Here is a 24,157-nt window from a genome sequence, read left to right as displayed (position 1 = left end):
AGCAGGGACATCTTCCACTCAAACAGGTGGCTCAGAGCCCTGTGCAGTCTGACTTTAAATGTTTTCAGGGATGGGGCATCTACCACCTCTCTGGGCAACCTGCTCCCAGTGCTTCATCATCCTCACTGCAAAAATTCCTTCCTCACATCTAGTCTGAATTTGTCCTCTTTCCGTTTAAAATACTACCTCTTGTCCTATCACCACAGGTCCTGATATCAAAATACCAGTAACTGAATGTACAGCTTAATGAGAACCCCAAGGGACCTAAAGACCAATTCTGACCACAAAGATTCTCTGATAGGCATGTTAGGATGGGCTAGTTAGCATCAACCACAGACGATGCTCTTGCATCCCAGAGCCTGTAAAGCAAAACCCCAAATTTTATGTTTCTTTAAGAAGTGCTCAGGTAGCCTCTAGCTCTTCTTTTTTTCTTTTTAAAGTAATTTTAGAGAAAGATCTGCCTAATGTCCAGCTGGTCTCATACCTGCTAGCATAATGTTCAATGCGTGAATGAGTATCATCGTGTGAGAGCTGAGGGGACGAGGCAGGCCTATAAGGCAGAAAACACTGATTAATCACAAACAATACCCCCTTAAAAGTAAAAAGACACTTAGCTATGCCTATACCCTCACATCTCTTTGCCTTATGGCACCTTTGATAAAAAGCAAGTTAGAAGTCCAGGCGCTGTGTGTGCCTCCTCAAGCCATCGGTGCAAAGTTTTGTGGTGCCACACTGGGCATTCTGACCATTTGCAATCCGTCTGCTGCCACGATTCTTCTTCACACCAACTCCCAAAGAAGCCTTTTTCCAAAGGATTTATAGAAGAGCTTTCACCCTGGTTTTCCCTTCACACCTGCCTCCTTCATTGGCATTTCTGCTTCAAATGTAGCCCTCCACAGGCTGCTGAAGTCCTGCTGGGAAGCTCTCCTCTGCCTCCCACCCTGCTCCAGTGTCTGCTTCCAGCACATCCCACTTAAAAGAGCCTTTAAGAATTATTCCACAAGCAACTAGAAATAAATACAAGAAGCATAAAATGTCTGAAATGAGCCTTTAATAACACACTGCAGACACTGATGATTTTGCCTGTCTTTCAAAAGTTGCAATCTCAGCGGTAGCTCAGTGTGTTATACAGGGGGACACTGCATTATGTTGGGTTTTCTGCCTGAATGATGGCATGGGATCTTCTTCAGTTTTCTGTTGATGAAAACAATCCATAGGACTTTTCTCATCAATTACAGCCTCAGCTGTGGACAACATCAACATTAAACTATGTTGCCTCTGCAGTTCAGATGGCACCCTTTGCTGCAACGTGGGATTTAGCCAACCTATGTGTGGTGAGGTGCCAGACTAACAGAGTGATGCAGCTTCCCAAACTGTATGGCAATTTTATACTTTTCAACTATAAATTGAAAGAAATTATATTTTCAATATGAATTTCAACTGCCCTTTATTTCATCTCTGCCAACTCTCCTTCTGGAACTCCTGAATGAGGAAGGAGTTTCTCCCCATTTTGAATTGTTGGATACTGTGGTTCAGGCTGGGACTGCCTGAAATTGATTGTATTGCATCACACAAGCTGGCAAGTTTTGCATTTACTTGTTTTAAACCAAAACTGTAATAATCTTCTGGTTTTTAATGTTCCTGTGTTAGGAGTTTGACAATCCTGCTGTAAATCTACAGGACTTCTCAGCTTCCAGGTTTCTAATCAGACTCCAAAGGGCTCTAGATTAGGATCCTTCTGAATTCATAGCTATATGCTGGATACACACAATTCATCATCATTAATATCTCATCTCACAGAACAGCAAAGTTTTTTCTCTAAGACATTATAGGCCAAGTATAACAAATCTCATTTTGTCTTTGAAATGAGCTTTGGCCTCTTTTACTCATCACATATTCAAGCATTACAGCACACCAGAGGACAAATACTCAGTTTCACAGAGTTCCTCAGTGCAACAGAAATACAGTGGATGGGAAACTGCTTCTCTGTGACTTGATATCCCATTCTGTGTAAAAATGTGAAGGGAAGGGAGGGGAAAAGGATGCAATTTCTTTAGAGCAGCGGATCATGGCCCAAGATAACAATGGTCTTCTGATAAATTACAGTTATGCTCATTTTTTCCTATTTTTTGTCACACAGCGGATGTTAAGCTGGTCTTAACCGGTGCCATCAATGAAAGAAGAGGTCTCGTTTTCAACACACACACAAATGTTGATGCTAATACTGTGCATAGACTAGGAAATATGTGTTAAAAGTAGTTTCAGTTTTGAGTTGGATCATTCTCTCAGTGCCTCTCACTCCGACATTGCTCATGCATTTGGGACAGCACTTGGTTGGGACCTACTGGGCAATGAGATGCCTCTTTCTGCAGTACTGCATGGCAAAAAGTCAGGCCTGACTGCATGAATATATCCTTTCTGCCTTGAAGTTATGCTGCAACTTCAAAAGTGACCAAGTTGTGTAACATATAAAAATACATATTTTTTAAAAGACAACATGTTGCTGTGTAACTTGGAGCTGATTCTGCCAGCTGCTAGCAGGGAGTGAGTCTACAATTCCAGGTTTGTCTCTGCTTCAGAACATACTGCAGGGGAGATATACCTGAAACAGCTTTTTAAAAGTTTGCTTAAGAAAGCAGACTTGCTAGAGAAGCATTGCTTTGTGTTGAACTCAGCTGCTCAGAGGTGCTTTTGCCAGGTTCTGAGTGAACTTGAGAACAACTGTATTTTACGTACTCTTAGTGGCCACCTGTGCTAGAGCTCACAGCCCTTCCTTTCTGAGCACAAATATCCAGCACATCTAATCAGCTCAAACAGTCAGCAGGAAGGCTGAGTGGCACAGCCAATATTTAGCCAAGATAACCATCCCTTTTACAAGGGCTCCACAGCTGCCTTGTTCATGCTGGGGTCTGCAGGAGCAGCCTGGGAATTCTAGTCAAGTCAAGTGGTGACCAAGTGGCAAACACCACCTTCCTGCAATTCCCTGCATCCCCAGAGACCGGGCTGGCAGGATGAGGGTACTTTTCTTTGTTCAGCATTTTAGTCGATGCTTCCTGAAAGTGTAGAAACAAGTAAATTGTATTTGTATCATTGCACCATCACAGTTCAAGTAAAAAGATACAAATTCTCACAATTTGTGAACTGTCCCTTTAATGCCTGGCAAACAGCGTATCAGGACAAAATACTGGACAATAATCAGTAAGAACCATTAATTTTCAACAACAAAAAAATATCTATTTATAAACAGTTCCCTGTATACCACATGTTGGTGTCAGAAGAGCACTAGCATTGCTAAGTGCTGCCAGGTGATGCTTTTCTGAGGCACTTCAAGGATAACCAGAAAACTGGCATGAGAGCACCAGAAAAAGGCATGAGTGTAGAAAACATGGAGAAGTTTTATGATAACTGGTTTGTCTGCTGAAGCTGGCATCACCCTGTAACCGAGAAACGGCTTTAAACCTGGGTAGCTCAGTAACTTGAATTGCAGGTCAAGTGCTATAGCATGAAGGAAAGAAATAAAGTTAGCAGAACAAAATTAAGGGCAATTCTTTCCAGCCACTATTAATTTCTTATTTTTCTGCTTTGTTGTCAGACCAGATGGAAGGATTATGCTCCAGAAGATACCTGAGCTGGTCTGACAAAAAGTGCAAACTCTCTGCACAAATCCTGTTCCTCAGCTATTACATGAGTTAACCTCCCTGTAGTATATAACTGCGAACCTTTGGTGTGAAGCTATCGGTGTAGGCACACCACAATGTTATTACTACAAGTAACTAGAAATAACCATGTTATGACAGCCTAATTTCATATTATGTCAGACACAGCAATGGTATTCCACATGATCCAAGCTTTCTCTGAATGTTACTTTTGACTTTGAGATTGTTCTGAAATGTAAGGAATCTAGATCCATAGCTGCATCTATAAAAGTGCATCCTCAAGCTCAAAGTGCCTCTATTTCAGCTTGGCTCCACACTTTTGGCATTCTCTGTGGGTGAATTCTCAGCCATATGAAGTTTGCAGATGTGCTTCTTGGTTGCTTAAATTTCCTAGAGGTAGAACACTTCCCTTAGCTTCCCAAGGGTTTGTGCTCCCAATGAAAATTATAAATCAGTATTCCAATGTATACATTTCACTCGTTTATTCTACAAAAAGTTCAATGGAGTTGCAAGCCATATACAATTTACCATATAGAAATATAAAAAATCTATTTATTAGTTTCTCATTAGTTATCAATATTTGAATTAAAATTAATCCTTATTTAACATTATTCTAGAAGCATCTGTGTAACACTAGAAGTAGCAAATGCCACAATGGTAAATATATATCTGCCTTTAGTTTATGCTGAGGCTATTACTACAACAGTAAGACAATGCATGTGCTGGAGTGGTGCAAGAATGAAAATCTATTCCACAGCTGAAAACCCCATGTTCTTTAACTTCTGAAAAAATACAGTAAACATTTCCCCATTTCAACCTGCCTTCACAAATCTGAATGTATCTAAAAGACTGTAATAAAATACTCAGTGAGCTCTGGATTAAATGGGGCACTCGAGTGTGCACGGTTGCACATAGCACCAAATTACAGCTTTATCTGCAAAACTGTGTCACTCCTGAAAACTGAATTAAATCCATATCAAGTTCCATCTCTGTTTTTCAAAAAGCATTTAGTATACATTCAGAGGGATCGACACTTATTCAGAAACACAGGCTTTTAAATGACAAACTTTGATAAGCATTAGTAGGTCTGCACAAAACCCCTGTTAATTCAATGAAAAATACATACTCCAGAAAGAGTACAAAGTACAAAATCCATGACTGCTGGAAATTCCAGGATTTATCTCATTCTACTCATTTGGGATCAAAACATTCCTTCAGAGAGTGCATCAAAGGAAATAATCATAAAGAAAGAAGGAAATGATCTCATGTAAAACTAAATGAAGAAATAAACAAAAAGAAAAAGTGAGGGAGCGCAGCAGCAGTAGCAGCAGCAGCACACTTCAGCAAAAGTACTCACGCAGAATCTACTGGCCAGAAGTTGATCAGAGTAACAGGACTGCAAGACAAAAAATGAGGAGGTGAAGAGAAAGGCAGAAGAAACTCAGCAGCAAAATAATTACAGAAAGTTAAAAAAAAAAAAGTCACAATAACTAAAAAGCAGAAATCCAACAGACCAACATGAATGGCTGTGAAGAGCAACCAACCAAAAAGTGAGAAAAAAAAACCTCGGAATCTAAAATTTAAAAAGAGAAAGAGAAAGAGCGAGAACAAGCTGCATGCAATTGCCATTAAACAACTGATTAAACGTGTAAAGAACCAAAGGGAGCTGGGTTAAGTCATTGATTTCTCCATGTGCATCATTACTGCTTTTTTTCCCATGAAGACATCAAAGTCATTTAGTAAGACTAAATTTATAGGCTGAGAAAAGAAGAAATCATCTAGGAAGGTCACAAATACTGTAGCCTAATTAAAAAAAGAAAATCAAGGAAAGATACCCGTTTGGAAGAAAAAAAAATAATAAATGTATCATTAGCCTCCAAATTGCACATCAAACTTAGAAGTCTGTAAGACTGCCAGTAAGACTGTGAGTATTTTTTTTTTAACTGAAGCTGAAGTTCCTGTGTAAGGACAGGTGAAAGCAGATAAAGGCAATGACAACTGGAAGCCCAGCTTGTGTTTTCCTGCCAGGCGAGGTAAAAAGAAATGAAAGACATAAAGAGGCTTTATGCATTTAGGAAGTGAAAGGAGTTGGCACCAGCTGGGGAGCTCAAATAGTGTACCAAATGAATTGCTACTTAAACACTTCAGAGCTACTCACGTTTCCATGTTGTCTCCCTCCAAGACAGTCTGCACAGGCAGGTAGCCCATTCGTGGGTGCTTTGCAAAATATCTTTTTGTTCGAAATTTGTTTTTTAGTACCTTGGCAAAGTCACGGACGTCTTCTCCTGAAGTTGTCTGAAAGCCACAAATCACAATGAAATCATCTTTCATGAGGTTGTCACTGTTTTTCAGTTGCCTCTTCCTTTGCTGGGTCAGTTGGAAGAGCTGTGATTACACCAAGCAGAGCTGCCAAAGGGTTGAGCCCCAGAACCACAAATTTTTTTTGTCCATCACTGTCACATTACAATGCACTACACAGACACTGCTAGTGGGGAGGAAGAAGGGAAAGAGAAGTTTCAAAACCCCCTGAAAGGCTCATGCTTCACCTCAGGTGATCTCAAGAAGACAAGCAATAATTAGACCATAATTTGTCATTTCCTCACCTGGCTGTGGGGGCACTCTCTGCTTATTTTTTGTTCAGCACTAAAATGGCTGTAGTGGAGGACACACAGCCAGTCCGCGGGTCCAGCTGGGTGCTTCACTGTCTGGATCCCAACTCTTACCACACACTTGGCAGGCATCTCCATCTCATGGACTTGTCAATCTATGAAAGTCTCTAGGTACCTTTTCTTTCCAGTTTCCCTCCTCAGCCTTCTGTGCCATTAGTATTTTGATCAAAGGGGAAAAAAAAAAAGCAGGTGAGAGCTTCTGAAAGCTCTCAGATCAGTTATTTCTTCCTGTACCTGTTCAATGTGAAGCTAGCAGGCATTTAAGATCAATACTCTGAGGAGAGAACAATTTGCATGAAGTTTTCTACTCCCTTGCCCTGCAGCAGGCTTCCTTTGCTGCTGTAGAGACCAGTAGAGGAGCACAATGTAGATTTAGAAAGACCAGAAAGAGTCAGGAAGAGTTTCAAGGATGTCTGCTGTGAAGATGCAAGACTTACTGAGAGCCTGACGAAGAATCGGGCAATTGCTGATGAATTTTAATGTAAAACTTCAATTACTTCAGTCAGGCTGCGCTCCCTTCTCTGAACCTGGCAGAAACACTAGACCCTGAAGTACTGATCTTTTACAGTAAATTAAGTTCCTCCTGACCCACATAACAATATTGCTCCTCCAATCTATCTAATTTAAAGGAAAGAAATTAGGGAAAAGTTAATCTTTCTGACATTTTTACTGACTCCTATGCCATCTGCATAGAGGGGAAGGACATGCTGGAACCTATCAGTTAAGCCAACCTTCACTGAGCTGCTCAAACACACATACATGGACTTTTAAATGGTAGAAAAATTAAAGATGCCCTGAAAAAATATCTGCAGAAAGACTGAAAAGCCTTAACAGAAAAAGCAAATATTATGCCTGTACTTACAACACCTATGAGCTTCACGTAAAGCTGGAAAGAATTTGGCTCCCTTTCTAGTCAGTCTGTCTGGCAGGAACACTCAGTGTAAGCAATGACTGGCAGAGAAGTGACACAGCAGAACCTATAAGCCAGTACAGCAGCATTTGTATTTTCAAGAAACTAAGATAATGGCTGGTAATATTAAGTATTCCTTCCTTAATTAATCAGAAGTAAAGACATTTGGGGAAGGGAGGGATGAAGTGCGCCCAGGCCACCCAGAGGACTCCAGAAAGGCGATTTATTGAGGTGGCTCCCTGCCCATGCCCCCCGGAGGAGGGAATTCCCTCTGCTGAATTCCATCTGCAATGCCTGCCAGGAGAGCTCTTTAACCAGCTTGTCATCAAGAGAGCACACAGAGCACATCAGCTGGAAACACAGAAAAACTTTTAATATTTAATCTCAGTATAAATAGACTAAGCACAGCTTTCTGTCCAGCTGTTCACCTGTGCCATTTATAACCATTTATTTATGCCCTGTCTATTTTTGATGTTGAGAGCACTTTCTATTGCATTTGACTGTAATTTGGATTGAGTGTTTTCAGGTATCAGCAGTGAAACATTATTTGCTTCAGCCTTCCTGGGACTGTTCTCCCCCCTCTCTCCCCCAAACCTTTTCTATTACAACCAAACAGCAAAATGCTGTGTTTGCACAGAAACATCCCAATCTAGCTGGTACCACAAGAATCCCAAGAAGAAAATACATCTTCTAGCGACAACTAAAACCATCAGACACCTCTCATACGATCCAACTGCCATTTAAAAAATGTTCAAGGAGCACAAAAAAGGCAAAGATAATGTGATTATTACATGGACAAGATGATAAACAGGCTATTTTCAGCCAAACCTTCTGATTTACTCCACAGATGTTTTATTATATATGATTTTCAGAGTAAAATCATCCAAATCAAAATTTCCAGCACAACTGGTTTATGAGGAAGAAATAGTGGAGTTTCAGCATCCCAGCTCTCTTAAATCAAAGCAACATATAGGCAGATGGGTTGAGCATGTTCCAAAACTATTCTGAAACCAAACTATTTCATAAGAAATAGTTATTTTTATTCACATAGGAATAGCTTTACCACCAGCTAACTTTTCCCAGTTTGGTTTAAGAAAGTGCCCTGCCAACCCCCCTCCCCAGATCTCAGCCCTGAGTGGAAACCCCAGCTGTAGACAGGTCTATCAGTTTGACACACTTCCTTCCAACAGGGTGTTTTTTATGTTCGTGTGTCACTGTTCATTAAACCCTAACAGAAAAATCATCCTACATTTACATCCAAGTCTATAAGTTGTCGTCTATCCTTTGTTTGAAACCTCTCTAAAAGTCCTGTATCTTTGAACAATAAATTGAGCTGTGTTCCCTTCAGGAATAATTGTTATAATTTTTCTGTCTAAATGAAAACCAGGCAACTGCCTTGCCCTTACTCTGACTCAACCTTTTGCAAGAGAGAGAAAATTATCACATCCCTCAGGTATTTTGCATGAGTTCTCAAAACTCCCCTAAGCAGAATTAAAGACTGCAGTGCTCAAAAATTTCTTGATACTAAGAGGGAGGGAGAATAAAAATATCTGAACACTTCAGTGTGCACATCAAATTATTGCAAAGATATTATCAAAGAATGCATCACATGTCTTGCATCTGCCAAAATGCATTTTATGATGAGAGATTAATGTGGAGGAAGACCGATAAATGCTCTGCCACTTGCATACTCTTTTTCATTCATTTAGAAAACAATTACAAACTAGACATAGCTTCAGTGGATGTTCAGTACCCCAATACTTGGGTAAATTTTTTGTAATAGCAGCTACACAAAAAGAAGTGGGGCTTGCTGTGTGTCACATTCACTTCCCCCTCCACCCCAGTTAATCCTTCTCTAATTCAGCTGGCTGCTTGTGCAGCCAGGCACGGCACATTAGCACGGGTTGCTGGAGTTCAGGGAAAAATCCACTGGCTGTGAATGGTTCTTTATTCTGATCCAGCATGCTGGACATGGTGGCAGGTTTTCTGCTCACCACCATGTTCACCTCTTAGTAATCTGTATTTTCAGGGACAACACAAACCTACTGGATGCAGCACTGCAATGAGTTGCTGCAGGCTAGGGGTGCACCTCGTAATCCTTTTTTATTCTTCTTTCCTCAAAACACACCAAAAGGGTAAGAAAATAGTTGGGAGATACTGGTTTGTGCACTTTGTGCACCACTCACAAATCTCCCACGTTGTTTCTTAGCAATGATAAGATTAGCAAAGTGCAAAGCAAACCCACAGTCAATCCAGGAAGGAGGGGTTCAGGTGGAAGGAAGGCTCCCAGGGACTCACTCACTCACTCACTCACTCACTCACTCACTCACTCACTCACTCACTCACTCACTCTCATTAACTCAGCCTATGACTCAGATCATGAGATTCTGCTCTAGGAATGCCTGCAATGGAGAAGTCTGTTCAGACCTGCCCAGGCAGCACCAGCGATTCCCTCTGCCTTGTGCAGCAGTTCAGGCAAATTGCCCTTCCAGCAACCTCCGTCCCTGGGGGACAGCGCTGGAAACACCAATGAGTACTGACAAAGAGCCAGCAAATGTGCACTGGTTGCCCTTGCAGAGATTCCCTGGAAATATGGCCACTGATAAGTAAAAGCTGATAGATAATGCAAGTAACTATCCGTAAGTTAAAATTAACAAAAAACCTAAGCTTGCTTTACTATAGTATTTTAGGGGCATAAATTTTTTTTCTCTCTTTTTTAGGTCTCTAAGAAAAGCTGAGAGTCTTTACTTCATTTTTGCCATGCATTTTTGCTTGGATGAAGATTTAAAGACTGTTCATATTATTTTACGAGGCTATTCCAAGTGTAATTTTGATGCTTTATTTTCACCATTTATGACTACCAGCAGATGAAAGAGTAGGAATAATCCTGTCTCACCAGGAAATGCTGGCCAGAGTGCACTGCTTCAAGACCAACACAAGCAATAACAAAGGCAGCTGAAAACTCATTCTTGCTAGGTGGTGGAAGTTTAACTTGAGCGTGCCTCTAATTTATGCCCCTTTGCTCTGGTCCTGAGAGGCCAAAAAGAAAAAAGGGCACACTAAGAGAGAAATCCAGAATTTTCTTTGCCAGCTCTCAGGTGTGAAAAAAACATTTATGCAAAACCAATCCTTTCGGGAGCTGTGAAAGAAGGGTGAAGACCCTCACCACACCATCCCTGCAGCACCCTGTACTGAACACCCTGCCTTCCCTGCTTCAGAAATGAAATCCAGCTTGCAACGACGACAGCTTCCCTGGCATTTTATATCATCAAGAGATCATACAATACAAAGGTACCATGAAATAATGAAGCACTTAAAAATGCAACCATACTGTTGTGGGGGAAAGCAAGTGAAGCAGCAACTTGATGAGGAAAGGAGGAAAAAAAAATCACACACTGATGTGGAGAAAACCTTGGGACCTAAGATCTGAATGAGTATTTACACAAATCACGTGCTTCCAGGAGGATCTATAAAGTGACCTATAGCACTGAACATGGAACAAATCATTAGCACACAACAATACATTACAACACAGAACTGTGCAAACAATGAACTTTAGTTTACTTCACACCACTGGAGTATCCTTGACTAAGCACGGAAAACTGCTGGTATGTTTAGTATGTAAAATGAGATTTAACACTGGGGGAGGGAAGAAAAGCAGTCCTAACACTTCATTACCTTGCACATAGGAAACGAAGGTTTTCCTTTCTACCTAAGAAGGGACAGTAAGGGTCAGTAAAACAGCTACTTACTGGTGTGCAGTATTCCACCATGGGATAGTGCATTTTGTGACCTTTTGCAACACGGCCAGAGAAGAAGCAACTTTGGCAGATGTCATAGTTAAAGTGCTTTAAACTTCTGTACCTAAAAGAGGATAAAAAAGAAAATTTCACAGCTTCAGAGCTTTGTATGTGACTGCTTCATATCACCCATCAAGTTTGCTGTGTTAGTAAATTCTCTTCTGTGAGATGTCACATGGTATGCAATGCCCAGAAACGCTCTTCTGCCCTGAGGGACAGGTACTGCTGCCTCAGATGTTTGTCAGAGATCTCAATCTTAAAAAAAATTTCTTATATTGGGCAACAGTGAAGATTTCTACACATTCACTCACCTTTAATATATGAAAGACACTACCACACTTTTTATTTCTATGACAATAACTTCAGATCTTTTGCTCTTCGTCATGATTCCTTAAACAGAATGTCCTCCAGGAGGAAAATTCCAAAAAAGTAATGCCCTCTCAGTAAGTAAGTCACTCTGGCAACCCCCTTGTGTCCTTCCTAGAACATCTATAAAAACAATTTTCCTGTAGAGCATTCCATCCATGCAAAATTCCAAATGCACTTTTGGGCCATTATTTAATCTCATCAGCTCTATGAGGCAGCTAACTGTTGTATCTGCTGTGCTGAAGTGGTTGAAAGTGCCGGAGGCATAAGGGTTGTCTTGTTCCAAATACACGAAGCAGCTCAGCCACAACGACCTCAAAAGCACATTGTTTTACATGAACTGGGTGCACAGTATTAGCTTTCTAAAAGCCTCCCAATACAGTATCCTTTTGTCAAGTGTGTACACAGGGTTTCAATGACTTGCAAAGACAGAGAAAAAAAAATCTGCAACAGACAGATTCTACTATCATGATAATAGATTTGTTATATAAATTTAAGAGACAGATGAGATCAGTCAAGTAAAATTAGACACAAACACAGAGCTCCAGTGTCTGCTTCCCGAGTTTTTGGTGCTTACAACAGGCTATCCATTCACTTGCCATCCTTTGATATTTCTAAGGGCTGCACTTTTCAATTCCACCTACTTGTCATTGGCTGGTTTATACAAAACTGTGTAAGTAACACAGTAGTTCATAAACCATATCTGGGAATGAGAAAATTAGACTTTGTGGATGTGTTGAATTACTAACATCCAATCCATAGCTCTTCCTCAGTAATATTTATCACTTCCCAGTTAAGATATTAATGGGGAATAAAAAGCAAAAGGAAAAGAACTTAGACTATTACAGCAACAGCCTCAGATTCAAAACAAAGCAAGAAATACCTTCATAATTTCCCCCGTTTCCCACTGCCTGTGAAACTGTGGCAGAAAGCACTGCCCCACTACATGCATAAAAGCAACATTTGTCTCCTCCCAGGTTGGAGCAAAATGATGGCTTTTTTGTGTAGCACTGCTTTCTGCTGTTATCTATCTGGGTTTTAGAAACAAAATTACAGAAAGCTCTTTGTAAACAACACGGTAACATGGAAGGAGAAACGCCAATGGTAAAGGAAGACTGTGTGTAAAAAGGGGAGAAACCATACAAAGCAGCTATTGCGAAGCAAAGTGATAAAACAAGTCTAGGCATAATTGAAAGTGAGTATTTACTTAGCCCTTAAGTGGCTTCTCAACAGGCACACTAACACACAGCCATTTTACAACACAGTGACTTATTCATTGCCATAGTAACCACAGTGTCAATCCAGATGTTTAAATAGACCAGCAACATTTCCCCCACTCCAGGTTAATGTTTCACCAACATTCTTTCTATGAGAAATGCACATGTAGCTTTTACATGCCTGAGAATTTTCAAGGCACTTCCTTTCTTTATGACATGACAGAAAGCAATCCATTAGCATGCAATTCAGAAAATGCAACTGCATAGGACACATTGAATGTAAGGCAAATTGTGTTAGTTGTGCAATCCAACAATGCTTTTGTTGAGGCATGGAAAGACTGGGAAACAGAGGAAGGGCCGTATCTTAACTGAGAGATGACTAATGTCTTCTTCAAGTCTCACAGCACTGTACCCAGTCTAAGGGCCAATTCTCCCTTGTGTCTGCATCACAATTATTTTTTCCAAGAACAAAATGCCTACAAAATGAAGGTCCTGATTTGCCTGGAATCAGGCAGAGCTCTTGATCCACCAAGCAGAAGCACATGTGGCTGAAAGGGAGGGAGTCTGTACCTGAATCCAATAATGGGGCACTCCTTACAGATGTTACACTTGGCCTGGTGCTTGGCGGTCTCAGCAGCAGCCACCCTGTGCAGGACAGGCAGCCACACCATGGACTGTGGTTCCAGCCTCATCCAGTCCAGAAAGAGGGCTGCTTCGATCTCAGGCTTGTTGTTGGCCTGCAACACAAGGGGGAAAATGACAGGGGCTGAGCACAACTGATCTGTCTACTCAGCAGCTAATTAAAAGTTCAAGCTGTTCGCTTCCTGTCAACTTCCATGAATATACTCCAGCTTTTCCCCCAGTCCAACTCTTTATTAAAAAAAATAAAAATAAAAAATCCCCAGGATCCTGCCTTCAAGCCAGGAACTGAAAACTATTATTAATATTTCAAACCTCTCTTTCTCTTATTCTCTCTATTACAATAGACAGTACTACCATGTACTTTGTCACAGAGAAAATCATCCACTTACAGGATCGCCTTTGATGCCTGATCTCACATTCCCTGTCTCTCTTATCTGAGCCTGCATAGCACTGCTTCTCACCTATTTTAAAAACTGTTATCCAAACCCTAAAAATTGCATGTCTTTTGATCAAAATTCCTTTCTCCTTAACATCTTTCATTATCACACTGACCTTTCTTCATAATGCATACATAAGGAAATCATTCAAATCTCTCTCAAGACTTGTTGTTGAACATCCTCTTTCTCCTTAAATGCCTCAAACCTCCTCTTCTCACCAAATCTTCTTTAAATTTCCCATCACTGACTGCAAACACAATACAGTTCTGTCCCACAAAATATGATTCTCATAGTCCATTACATCCCACACTCATTTCTTTGCCAACAGCAGAAGAAGCTATGAACACTTCCCACCAAACCATTCCTCTGCTGCCTTCCCATCCCATCCCATCCCATCCTGTCCCATCCCAACCAGTGTGACATTTCAGGTATCTCTTTCATGGTAACTTCAAGGAAGCTCAGTCACAGAGCCAAATCCCATTGAGCCAGGCATCATGCACCCCTGAAAAAATGATACATCATCTCCACGCAGAGCACCCACAATATGAAAAAAGAAAACAAAGAGAGAAAAACCACAAGGAAACGGGACAGCAGTGATCTCTGTGCATTGGTAGAGGTCACACTGCACCAGCAGGCTGGACACTGCAAAGAACAGTGCAGAATAAAGGCAAGGAACATGAAAAAGGATTTAAAGGAAAACAGTGGAATGATGGAGTCAGTGTTTACAGGAAACAGCCCTTTCTTGTGTGGGGTGTCACGAAGCCTGCACAAAACTGGTTATCTGAGAACCCAGGATATGGCCTCAGTGCTGAAAGTGAGGTGATGGATCTGCTACAAACCTCAAGGGGCTCTAGTGGAGAGGGTGGGAGAAGGGAGGATGTGTCCACACAGGGAACAGCCCAAGTGATGAAGAGAGGTAACATCTTGCTCTGTTTCTCTAAACCATCACTACATGCTAATTCCAATTCCTCGAGACATTTCCTTCCATGCTATCCACAGCAACAGCATATTTATGGTCTGAATATATTTAAATCTTCAGTTTTCCTTTTTCTCTAGGCTTTCAAATACAGCTCTCAGCGGGCCAGTCTTTTATATTTTAAACTTCACAAGGCTGACTGTCTTCCTTTGTGGTTCCAAACCTATTTGAAGCATTTAAATAAATAATAAGCATTAATGTATCATGTACATGGACCAAGATGAATAGGGGATTGAGTGCTGAGGATTTTTATTCTTGTTCTCAGTTACTTCTCCAGTTTCTCACAAAATTTGAATTTAGTATAATCTAGCTAAAACCTTATTCCACTAAAAATGCTAGCAATGAATTTCAAGAAAAAAATACCCCAACTGATCTGCAGGAGAGAGAGCTATAGGGAAAACCAATTAGCTGTAGTTTTGTTCTTTGTTTTCTTTCAAATCTAACACTGTTTGTAACCTTGACAAACAAATTAACTGATCAATATTTGGAGGCTAAGAAAAATGCAGTCTTTCAGACAGAAATCCACGAAAAAGATGTGAAATACAAAGGCTGTAATATGCCCCGAATAAAGCATTGCACTAAAATTGACTTAAAATGCTGTTGCAATACTTTAGTTCATTAGAAAGAAGGATTCTTGATCAGAGCTTCCTTCTAGAGATGCTCATTTGGGAAACCATCCAACGACTCCTATGACTACACTTGGGGTCCATATACAGGGACTTCTAGTATAGTCAAAAATATCCTTTTTTGGATATTTGGGGTAAAAACATGAAATCAGAACTTATCTAGAATTATTCAGATAAAGTCCTTCACAATTGGATATTTAGGAAAGGATTATATTAAATGGAATACACACTGACACACTTCTGACATCTTCTGCATTAAACCCTGGTTCTCTATTTTTTCATGTAGCTATAGAATTTAGGAAGGCCCCTCAAAAATAAAAAAGAGAATATCAAAAGCACAATAAAGTCCAGTAAACACTGGAAAGAGGATTTGTTCAGAACAGTGAATACTGCCTTCTGCCACAGCACATCAGTGAATTCAGTCGAATTAAGTTAATTCTGGAACTCCCAAGTGAAGGGCATGTTTATAAAATATGACCATCTATATTTTCAGCTGGAAGGCAAGGCAATAAAGAGGCAGGGGAGAGGATTTCCGTGACTCACTGAGGGATCCAGCTTCAGCCAGCAACTACACTGGCAAACCATGACCCTGACTAGCAGACTACACTTTCTATACATAGGTCCTCTTAGCCTAAAAAAAAAATAAATTAATAGGATCTCTTTAATATACCATTCCTAATAGAAAAACATGAGGTGTACAGAAATGCTGCAGTGCAAGCTGCAGTCAGAATAAGAATGAGCCACTCCAAGCTTGTAGCCAGCTCTCCACTTGTAGCTGCTTTAAATTTGCAGGGAAAATGCTGTGGCAATGAAAGACTTTCTGTAACACCCTAGATCTATTTTAATTTTGCAGTCACTGTCAATTGCCAGCAGTCCCAATAGCTGCCTACCCAGAGCTCCGTATGGCGGCTGTACAAAACCTGTGCTCAGAGAGATTAGGTGCATTAAAATGTATCAGAACTGGTTCTGAATTATATTACATGAAGATTTAAAGCCACGTGGAGAAAAGCTGGTCAGGGTCAGACAGTATAGGACAGACAGTTCTTGACTGTCTCCCGAGCTGCTATTACAGTTTTTTTAATAATCTCTAAATCCAGTAAGGCAGCAGCTGAAGACTTTACATACGGGAAAAAGGCTGAATTCATACAGTTCATATCTGAAGCAACAAGATCAAGCTGTAAAGAATATTAATGGTTCTTCTCTTGAACACATTTCTGTGCAACTCCCAATTTTTATGGTAATAACAGAGTGAATCATAAAGTAAAATTCATTAAGGCCTTTCCAGCTTACAAGTAACAATTTGTTATGGAGGACATTCAAATTCATTATGTTCCAGACATCTGTTTTTCAGTATTTATTCTGCAGAAACAATGGGCAAATAGGAAGTTGGGTGGTGCTAGCATCTTTATGCAATACTTGGGAGATGCATTTTTTGTTCTTCCCTCCCTCTTCCTCCCCCTAGCAGTTGAAAAAACATCCTATGCTGTATTAACTTTGTCTGTCCTTAATAGGAAATATGCTACAAAATACAGTTGGGATTTTACATGAACAGTGTGCTAGGCTTTTGGACTGAGTCAGATAATACAGCAGAAATTTCTGATAGCATTTTTGATTAGCTATATTCTGTTTATGTGCAGTATAGGAAATTGACCAGAAATAAATTAAAAATGTTAATTTAATGGTGTTTTTCACCCTGGGTGGAAAGCTTTACATTAGCAAATACTTTTTTGGACAAACCAAACTGAGGGATGGGATTATTATGACTTGTTGAAGTCTAAAAATGCAGAGTGGCAAGTAACAGCAACCCTGTCTCCCCAGAGTCAGACCTAACGCTCCTCACCCTTGTGTTCCACTCCTGCATTACACTTGATTGCATTGACTACGCCAGTCAATGTTTTTAGTGTTTTATATGTTTTATATGATTCACACTTGAATACCATCTTCTGATCCCTACCCCCTAAACCACTGTAAAATAGTTTTTGAAAGCAGTTCACTTGTAGGACTCTTCAAGACTGCCTCCAAAGTCAGGCACAGGTTCACAAAATCCTGCTGAAATAAAACCTGGATTGCTGTTTTATGACATTTACAGCACAGCAGCTTGAGGAAGGATTTGCTAGTTCCCTTTGGCCATCTCTCTCTTGTCAGAGCCAGGAGCAGAAGAAATATCCTATGAATAGAAACAAGGTCTGCCTGCATCTCTTAAAAGAGATCGAGTTCCTCAACAGTAACACTGCACTTGTGAGTAATATAGACTTGTCTATATAACTGTACATAGTTATTTATACACAGTAATGGTATTTCCTAACTGCTCAAAAAATAAAAGCAATAAAAAATGCCCCAAGAAACAACTGTCCAAGCAATTCAAATCACCACATTTATGGCCAAAGTCACTTTCAGGGTCCTGGCCCAGGATTTGTAACACTCCAATGCCACCTAAAAGGACTAACAGCTCTATTTTGGATTTTATTTGCCTGAGTAAATACACCAAATTCGGACACACTTCCATGGTTTTAGAAAGCAGGCTGATCTTGCCTTACCATTGATCAAATACAAATCTAATAATGAAGACTATACAATACAGAGTATTAAAAGATTATTCATCAAAGTGAAGCAAAATAAGGTTTAAAAATACATGTATGAATTCACTGCACATATTTTACTACTGTTCAGCTTCATCTGTTCTAGCTTTTACCACCAACTCTAATTCAAGTATATCCTTGGAAAAAAAAGCATACTTAAAGCATTTTATAACTAAGAACCAACTATCCAACATCTGCAACATGGCAAGGGACATTTTCATCTGAGCTACACTCTGCTCTCTCATCACATTTCTTCAAAGTCCCAATGTCACAGTAACTCACCCAAGGCAGTGATGTGAATTCCTAGGTCCTGTTTATACTATATGAGGAAAGCATATTAATAATTTTCCACTGTTAAAACTGTGTGTCCTTCACTCCATATCATTTCCCTATCCTGTTTACTTAAAAAACGTACTCATCACAGAACTAAAAGGAAAGTCCTTTCAAACTGCAGCAACACTGAATTCACTCAATTTTTCATGGATCTATAGATTGCTTTGATGCTTTCTGAGCTTAAGCAGAACTATACAGTCTTCAAGTGGTCACTGGATTAAGCTCTTTGCTCTCTAAACTTAAAAGTATTTTTTCTTTAAAATCTCAAAGCAGAAATTACACACCCTGCCCCAAATAGGAAAGATGAGTCCCATGATATCCTTCTCCTCCCAACAACTTCTCCCAGCACCTTCCTGCAAATGAAGAAAACTATGGAAAGCAAAGTCAGTGCTGGGGGAGTGAGAAGTAGCAGGAGGACTGGAGCAGCAGCTCAGAAGGGGACCCAATTCTCAGGAGCAGAGGAGTGCAGCAGGCAAGGCTGCTGCCAACAGCAGGGCTGGGCTCCTCCTTGCCCAAACGTCATTCCCAAGGACTCACTCTTCAAAAAGCAGGAGACATTTCCCCTGTTATCAGTGGGAACAGTAAACATCCCCTTTTTTTCTGCTGCTGTGCAGACAGACAAGGCCGTTGCCAGGGCACTAACCTAAGGGAGCTGGAAGAACCATTTCTGAAGCACACAATTGTTGCGACTTTGACATGACTGCAATTAAATTGCTGGCTTTTCATCACCAGAAGAAAGAAGGAAGAAGAAAGTAAAGAAAAAACCCAAAACTAAAGAAGAAGCATTCCTCAACGTGGGCGTACAAAGAAAGACTTAAATTAGTTTCCATGCAGTAATGTAAACTATGAACCCCCACAATATTCTTCAGAAATGAATTATCTTGCTTCAGTAAAAGGAGGCTGCTGGGAGCAGCAGTACTGCCTGGCTGTCCAGCTTTTCCAGCCTCTCTGTTTCCTGGGCTGCTCTGTGTTTTCCCCCACCAGCACTTCTGTACTTGTCCCCCAGCCTGTGGATCCTGGTGCCCACCATCCTACACTGAAAGGATGTCTCAGTGTTCCCCTTCTCCCTTTCTCATGGAAAGTTCTTGTCTCTTTCCCCATCTCCATTCCTGGCTGCTCCTTTCTTTCATGCCTCATTCTACCCACACTGCTTCCTTCATCATTATTATTCTTATTGTTGTTCTTACTGTCTCTTTCCTAAGAACTATCCTTATTTTCCACTCCTTAATTCCTTCTTCCTCACCTTCATTAGGGCTTTCCCTATGTTTTTCCTTATGTTTCTGCTCCTCCCCCTAGGACTCCATCCCATCTATTCCTCTGTATCCCCTCCTAGTCTCAGCCTCCCTCCCCCTTTCTGTCCCTCCTAGAAGATCATCTGTTCTGCTGCAGCCCAGGATGGAAATCAACCTGTACTCTGAGAGTTAAAATGAAGCTTCATCCAGAGGAAAAAAGAGAGGATGACATTCTTCCTATTGCAGGTAAGAAGAAAATCTATTTTTCAGGGCAGGTAAGAGAAGGAAACCTCAGGTTTTCTGGTGCTCTGATTTCTGAGCTTGCCAAAGGTTGTGTCCAGCAGTGCTTGGGCTGTTCCTAGAAATGCCAGCAGCTGGATGTGGTACAACATTCAGCCTGCTGACATGTCTTCATTTCTAATAACAATGTTGCTAACTCATTTTGCTCAAATAAACAGTTATCACAAAATCACAGAATCACTGAATAAGTTTAGTTGGAAGGAACCCACAAGAATCACTGAGTCCAACTCCCAGACCAGCACAGGACCATCTCCAAGAGTTTTCTTCCTACCTTAAAAAAATGGGTTTGGTGTGTTTCATCACTGTGATTTTATATTGTTTTATTCCTAGTAGAAACACACAGAATGGCAGTCCTCTTTAAAAAAAAAACAACTATGGTTTTGCTAGATTCTGAGGTCACTTTCCTTATCAGTTTTTCAATGATGTTCTAAAGTGCTGTTCACCTTCACTTGGGAAAATGACAGAATCCAGTGAGTCCTAATTTCTGAGGAAGGTCATTTGTACAAAGTTTTTACCATGGATTTGCTGCATAATAATTTTGTGTTGGTGTCACTTGAAAGCTCAACATGGAAGTCAAGGCCTGAAAACACCAGCAGGATCTAACACAACTATCAACATCACTGTGCACAGTTTATGAGCATGAGTTATCCACCCAGGACACAGCCCTATAAAACACTCATTCTGAAACGGCATCAAATACAAATTAGAATTATAAAAGGTCAGGATGTGAATGACAGAAACAGTCAAATGTAAATCCTGTCTAATTAATCTGTTAAAAGAAATGTCAAAAATACAGGAAGTTAATATCCCATCACAACTGAAGTTTGTGATGATTTTAGAATTAAGATTCTTTTCATAGTCATTGTGTGTAAGCAGTCGACTTCCATGCATTAATATTCATTGAAAACACTTGCTGTGTTTTGCTTAGTACAGAACTGAAACTACTATATAATGAAACTTGAGCAGCAGGCAAAAAAGCAAACAACTCCCCCCTTCCCGGAGCAAACAAAAAAATCCCTCAGGGACAGTGAGGAGATGGGAAAAGAGCTTTCTTCCATTGTAATGTAGAAGATGCATTTAGAGTTAATCACAGACCATACATTACCTCCCCTCCTCTACCTTTTCATTAAGCAGCTGTCTTCATCTTGTGCATTCTGCTGGTAGTTATGATAAGGATGAATAATTCCCTTAACTCTCTTCCTTCCCCAGATTAAATAATTTACAAGTTTGAAAAAGAGCCTCAAGTTTGCTTGTGTATTCCTCAACAGACAGGACAGGAATTCTTTCAGTACTCTTTAAAAGAAAACTGGTATTATCCATTCAAGGAGTGGAAGGAGCTCACTGAGCACTCCTCACCCCTAGGCAACACTGCAGGCAGTCGCCTATCACTCCCCTAGGCACCGGGCTGTCATTGGTATGTACATGCCCAAAATTCAGATAAACCACTGCTGCTCACCTACATGACAGCAATAAATAGTTATCTACTGCTGGGCAATAGAAAACTGTAAAGCCAGGAGTTGCCACAACAAAGACACTGTTTGCAGGGTTCAGTTCCAACACAAGCCCCAATGACAATTACCTGCTGTCTGAGCTAATTCAAATATACCACCAATGGCCACCACCATCAGATGACCCTCAGTACCCTAAGCCTCATCCCAGGTTTTCAATCCTCCTCAGAAGTACAGCTCAACACAAAACACCAGTGGGAAAACTCGGAGCCAGCACAACACAAACTTACAAACTGAAAGCAGCTCCTGACGCTCGGCTCGATGTTGCTGCCCCCGAAGGACGCCACCTCCCCCAGCTGCCGGGGGATCTGGATGGAGTCGTGCAGCAGCAGCCCCAGCCGGCGCTGGTCACAGAAGCCAGTGGAACTTGCCACTTGTTTGAACAGGTCTGGAGGAAGGAGAAGGACACCAGAGGTCAAGCATGGCTATCAGGACATGGCAAGCAGCCCAGATTTGCCTTGTGCTCGCTGGTGTGGTCGGCAGCCTTGGAGGACATGTACACAAATATGACTTCAATCTGGCTGCTTCTTTCCCCATGAACACCAGGGTTTTTCTATGAAATGTTGAGCCTAGCGGTAATTTTTAACAGTGTTACTGGCTCGTACCTGGGAAGAAATACCAGTATTTCTCTGTACCTTAGAGAACACTCTAAGCCACAGCACCTGTGTCATTACTGATAATAGCAGCAGTGACTCCATAACAAAGCTAACTAAACAGCAGCATCTTCATGCCACAACACAGATGTCTTAATGTTTAATGGTAAAATAATTTCATACAACACAGAGCACCTTTTCAAGTCTTAGCAATCAAAACACAACTCAGAGAATCCATTTCTCTTCCAGATGAGTTACAATGATAAACAAGAGCTTCCTAACTTTGATATATGATGATCTTTTGATTCAAGAGAATTTCTAAAATAAAAGAATTACAGTATGGCAGAACCTGCCATCCATCACAAATTTTAATATCGTATTAATTTTTTGCTTCTGAAGTGAAATCTCACTTGAAGCCATGTTCTGCTGTTACATCATTCTAGAAAAGAATCCTTACAGGACAGAATTATTATCCCTTCATAAGCTCAATTTAATTTGGTAGGAATTCATTGTACTACGTATATATTGAGGAGGTTATAGAATTCACAATAAAAAGAAAAAAACCAGGTTATCATTAAATAAAATATTTGGCAACATCTCTGTTGACAATACATTCATTACCTGGATAAATTCTCCTTACTTTTCAACAGTTAAAAAGTAAAAAGAGAGAGCAAAATAAGACTAGAATAAAATAATGCTCTTTTTTTGGAGTCACTTTAATATTTCACCCAACACCAGGGATACAATTATAAAGGTGCTGTTTGAGATAACTTTCCTAGCACTGCTTTGACACCTGTTTTCTTCCAAAGGAATAAAGGAACAGATAGAGAAAGGATTATTTTTTAATTACATGAATTTCACTCTTGCAAAGTCTAGTTTCATAATGAATAATTCTGGGATGAATGCTTCCATCACCTCTGCAAGCCTTAAGACTGCTGCTCTAGCACAACCAACTCTGCTCTGCTGCACAAATGAGACAGAAAAATTGTAAGGGGTGCAAGTCATTGCATACTTGCAGCAATACTAATGGCAACTGCACCACAACTTCAGCATGGATGGCAAAGCCAGACCACAGCAAGACAGACACAAGTCCTTCCACTCCCACAGTTATCCAGCTTTCAATTTCCCTGTCATTAAAACATTAAGTGTCCTCAGAAAGGTTACAGGACGCTTAAAAGGTTATGCATTACCGTGCACACACACTGCAGGAGAATCTAAAACATGAATAAATGGTTTCCTTTATAACTTTGATAATCTTTGATGAAATATAATTTTTAAAAATATCTCTACTGAGTAATTTTCTTAAAAGATTTTCTGAACACTTTTTCTTAACACCCACATGAAACATCTAGAAATCTAAACTGTGACATTTATTGTGATTGCCCTAAAATCTGATCCAATTACACATTGTCATGCACAGACCCCGCTGTTGGTACTGTCTGTTTTCTCCTTAGAGTTCTTCAGCTTGCATTATTAGAGACTAAAATGATAACAACTGATGAAGAATTGCTATGGTATTGGGTCAAACCCTAAAGGTTGGATTTTCAGTGGTATTTTTAAGTGCATGAATGAATGATACCAGTTAATTTGACAAGAAAGTTACTCTTGAGAACTACATTTATCAGTCAATCTTTTCTGGATCCTAGTCTCATTAGTGAAGTGACTCATTAGTCAGGCAAAATTAAGACTGCAAGTGGAGTTAAGTACTTCATCTCTTAAAATGTGTAAAATTTGCACACCTTTAATATTTATTTATTTAAAGTAAGCAATTACATTTAAACACAATGTACATAATAAGACTGACCACAATGTGGGAATCATTTTAAAAAGTTAGTATATTTGAAAATAGTATAATGTAAGTGTCCTGTAGACATGCATTTTTATGTATAAAGGTGTGCTGAACCAAAGGGGCTCAAAGGTGTGCAGGTCTCCAAATGGGTTCTTGTGCCTCAGGGAGTGTTCAAGACAATCCAATAGGGTGCAGTAAAGAAATACTTTTTGTACAGACAATAGATTCAATTGAAAGTTTCAAAATAGTGTTTATTTCATCTTCATCACATCCTTCCTAACTTCCTACTTCTGGTACGCTTTATAATGCAGACAATATACTAATACAGTGATAAGTGTACATAATTTATAAATAGACATACATCTACTGGAAGTGCACGGTCAAAAATCTTTATGTTGGGAGGGCTGTGATCAAAAATGTTCAGCAACCACAGTGCTAAAGTATCTAAAACTACAGAGAATAAATAACTTAAAAGTACAAGGTGAAGCAAATTAACACATGACATCTGCAATATCTAAAATGTC

At 40.2% G+C, this 24,157-nt stretch overlaps 1 protein-coding gene across 8 annotated transcripts in view; it reads right to left on the bottom strand.

The window, feature by feature from the left end:
• The window catches only part of DMD (dystrophin), a 1,141,085-nt gene that overhangs the window by 32,226 nt on the left and 1,084,702 nt on the right, over positions 1–24,157 (bottom strand). For 6 of the 8 annotated variants that reach the window (XM_058829412.1, XM_058829411.1, XM_058829410.1 and 3 more), the window contains 6 exons: positions 21,482–21,639; positions 13,189–13,355; positions 10,988–11,099; positions 5,815–5,951; positions 5,014–5,052; positions 485–550 (listed from right to left, as the gene is read on the bottom strand). In XM_058829412.1, coding sequence (XP_058685395.1) covers positions 485–550; positions 5,014–5,052; positions 5,815–5,951; positions 10,988–11,099; positions 13,189–13,355; positions 21,482–21,639 — 679 coding nt within the window. The remainder of the gene's footprint in view (positions 1–484; positions 551–5,013; positions 5,053–5,814; positions 5,952–10,987; positions 11,100–13,188; positions 13,356–21,481; positions 21,640–24,157) is intronic. The other 2 variants (XM_058829417.1, XM_058829415.1) reach the window with 1 other exon arrangement.

This window comes from Poecile atricapillus, chromosome 1 (assembly GCF_030490865.1).
Source record: "Poecile atricapillus isolate bPoeAtr1 chromosome 1, bPoeAtr1.hap1, whole genome shotgun sequence".
NCBI lineage: Eukaryota > Metazoa > Chordata > Aves > Passeriformes > Paridae > Poecile > Poecile atricapillus.
Note: the sequence above shows the minus strand (reverse complement) of the source record. Positions and strands in the feature narration are given on the sequence as shown.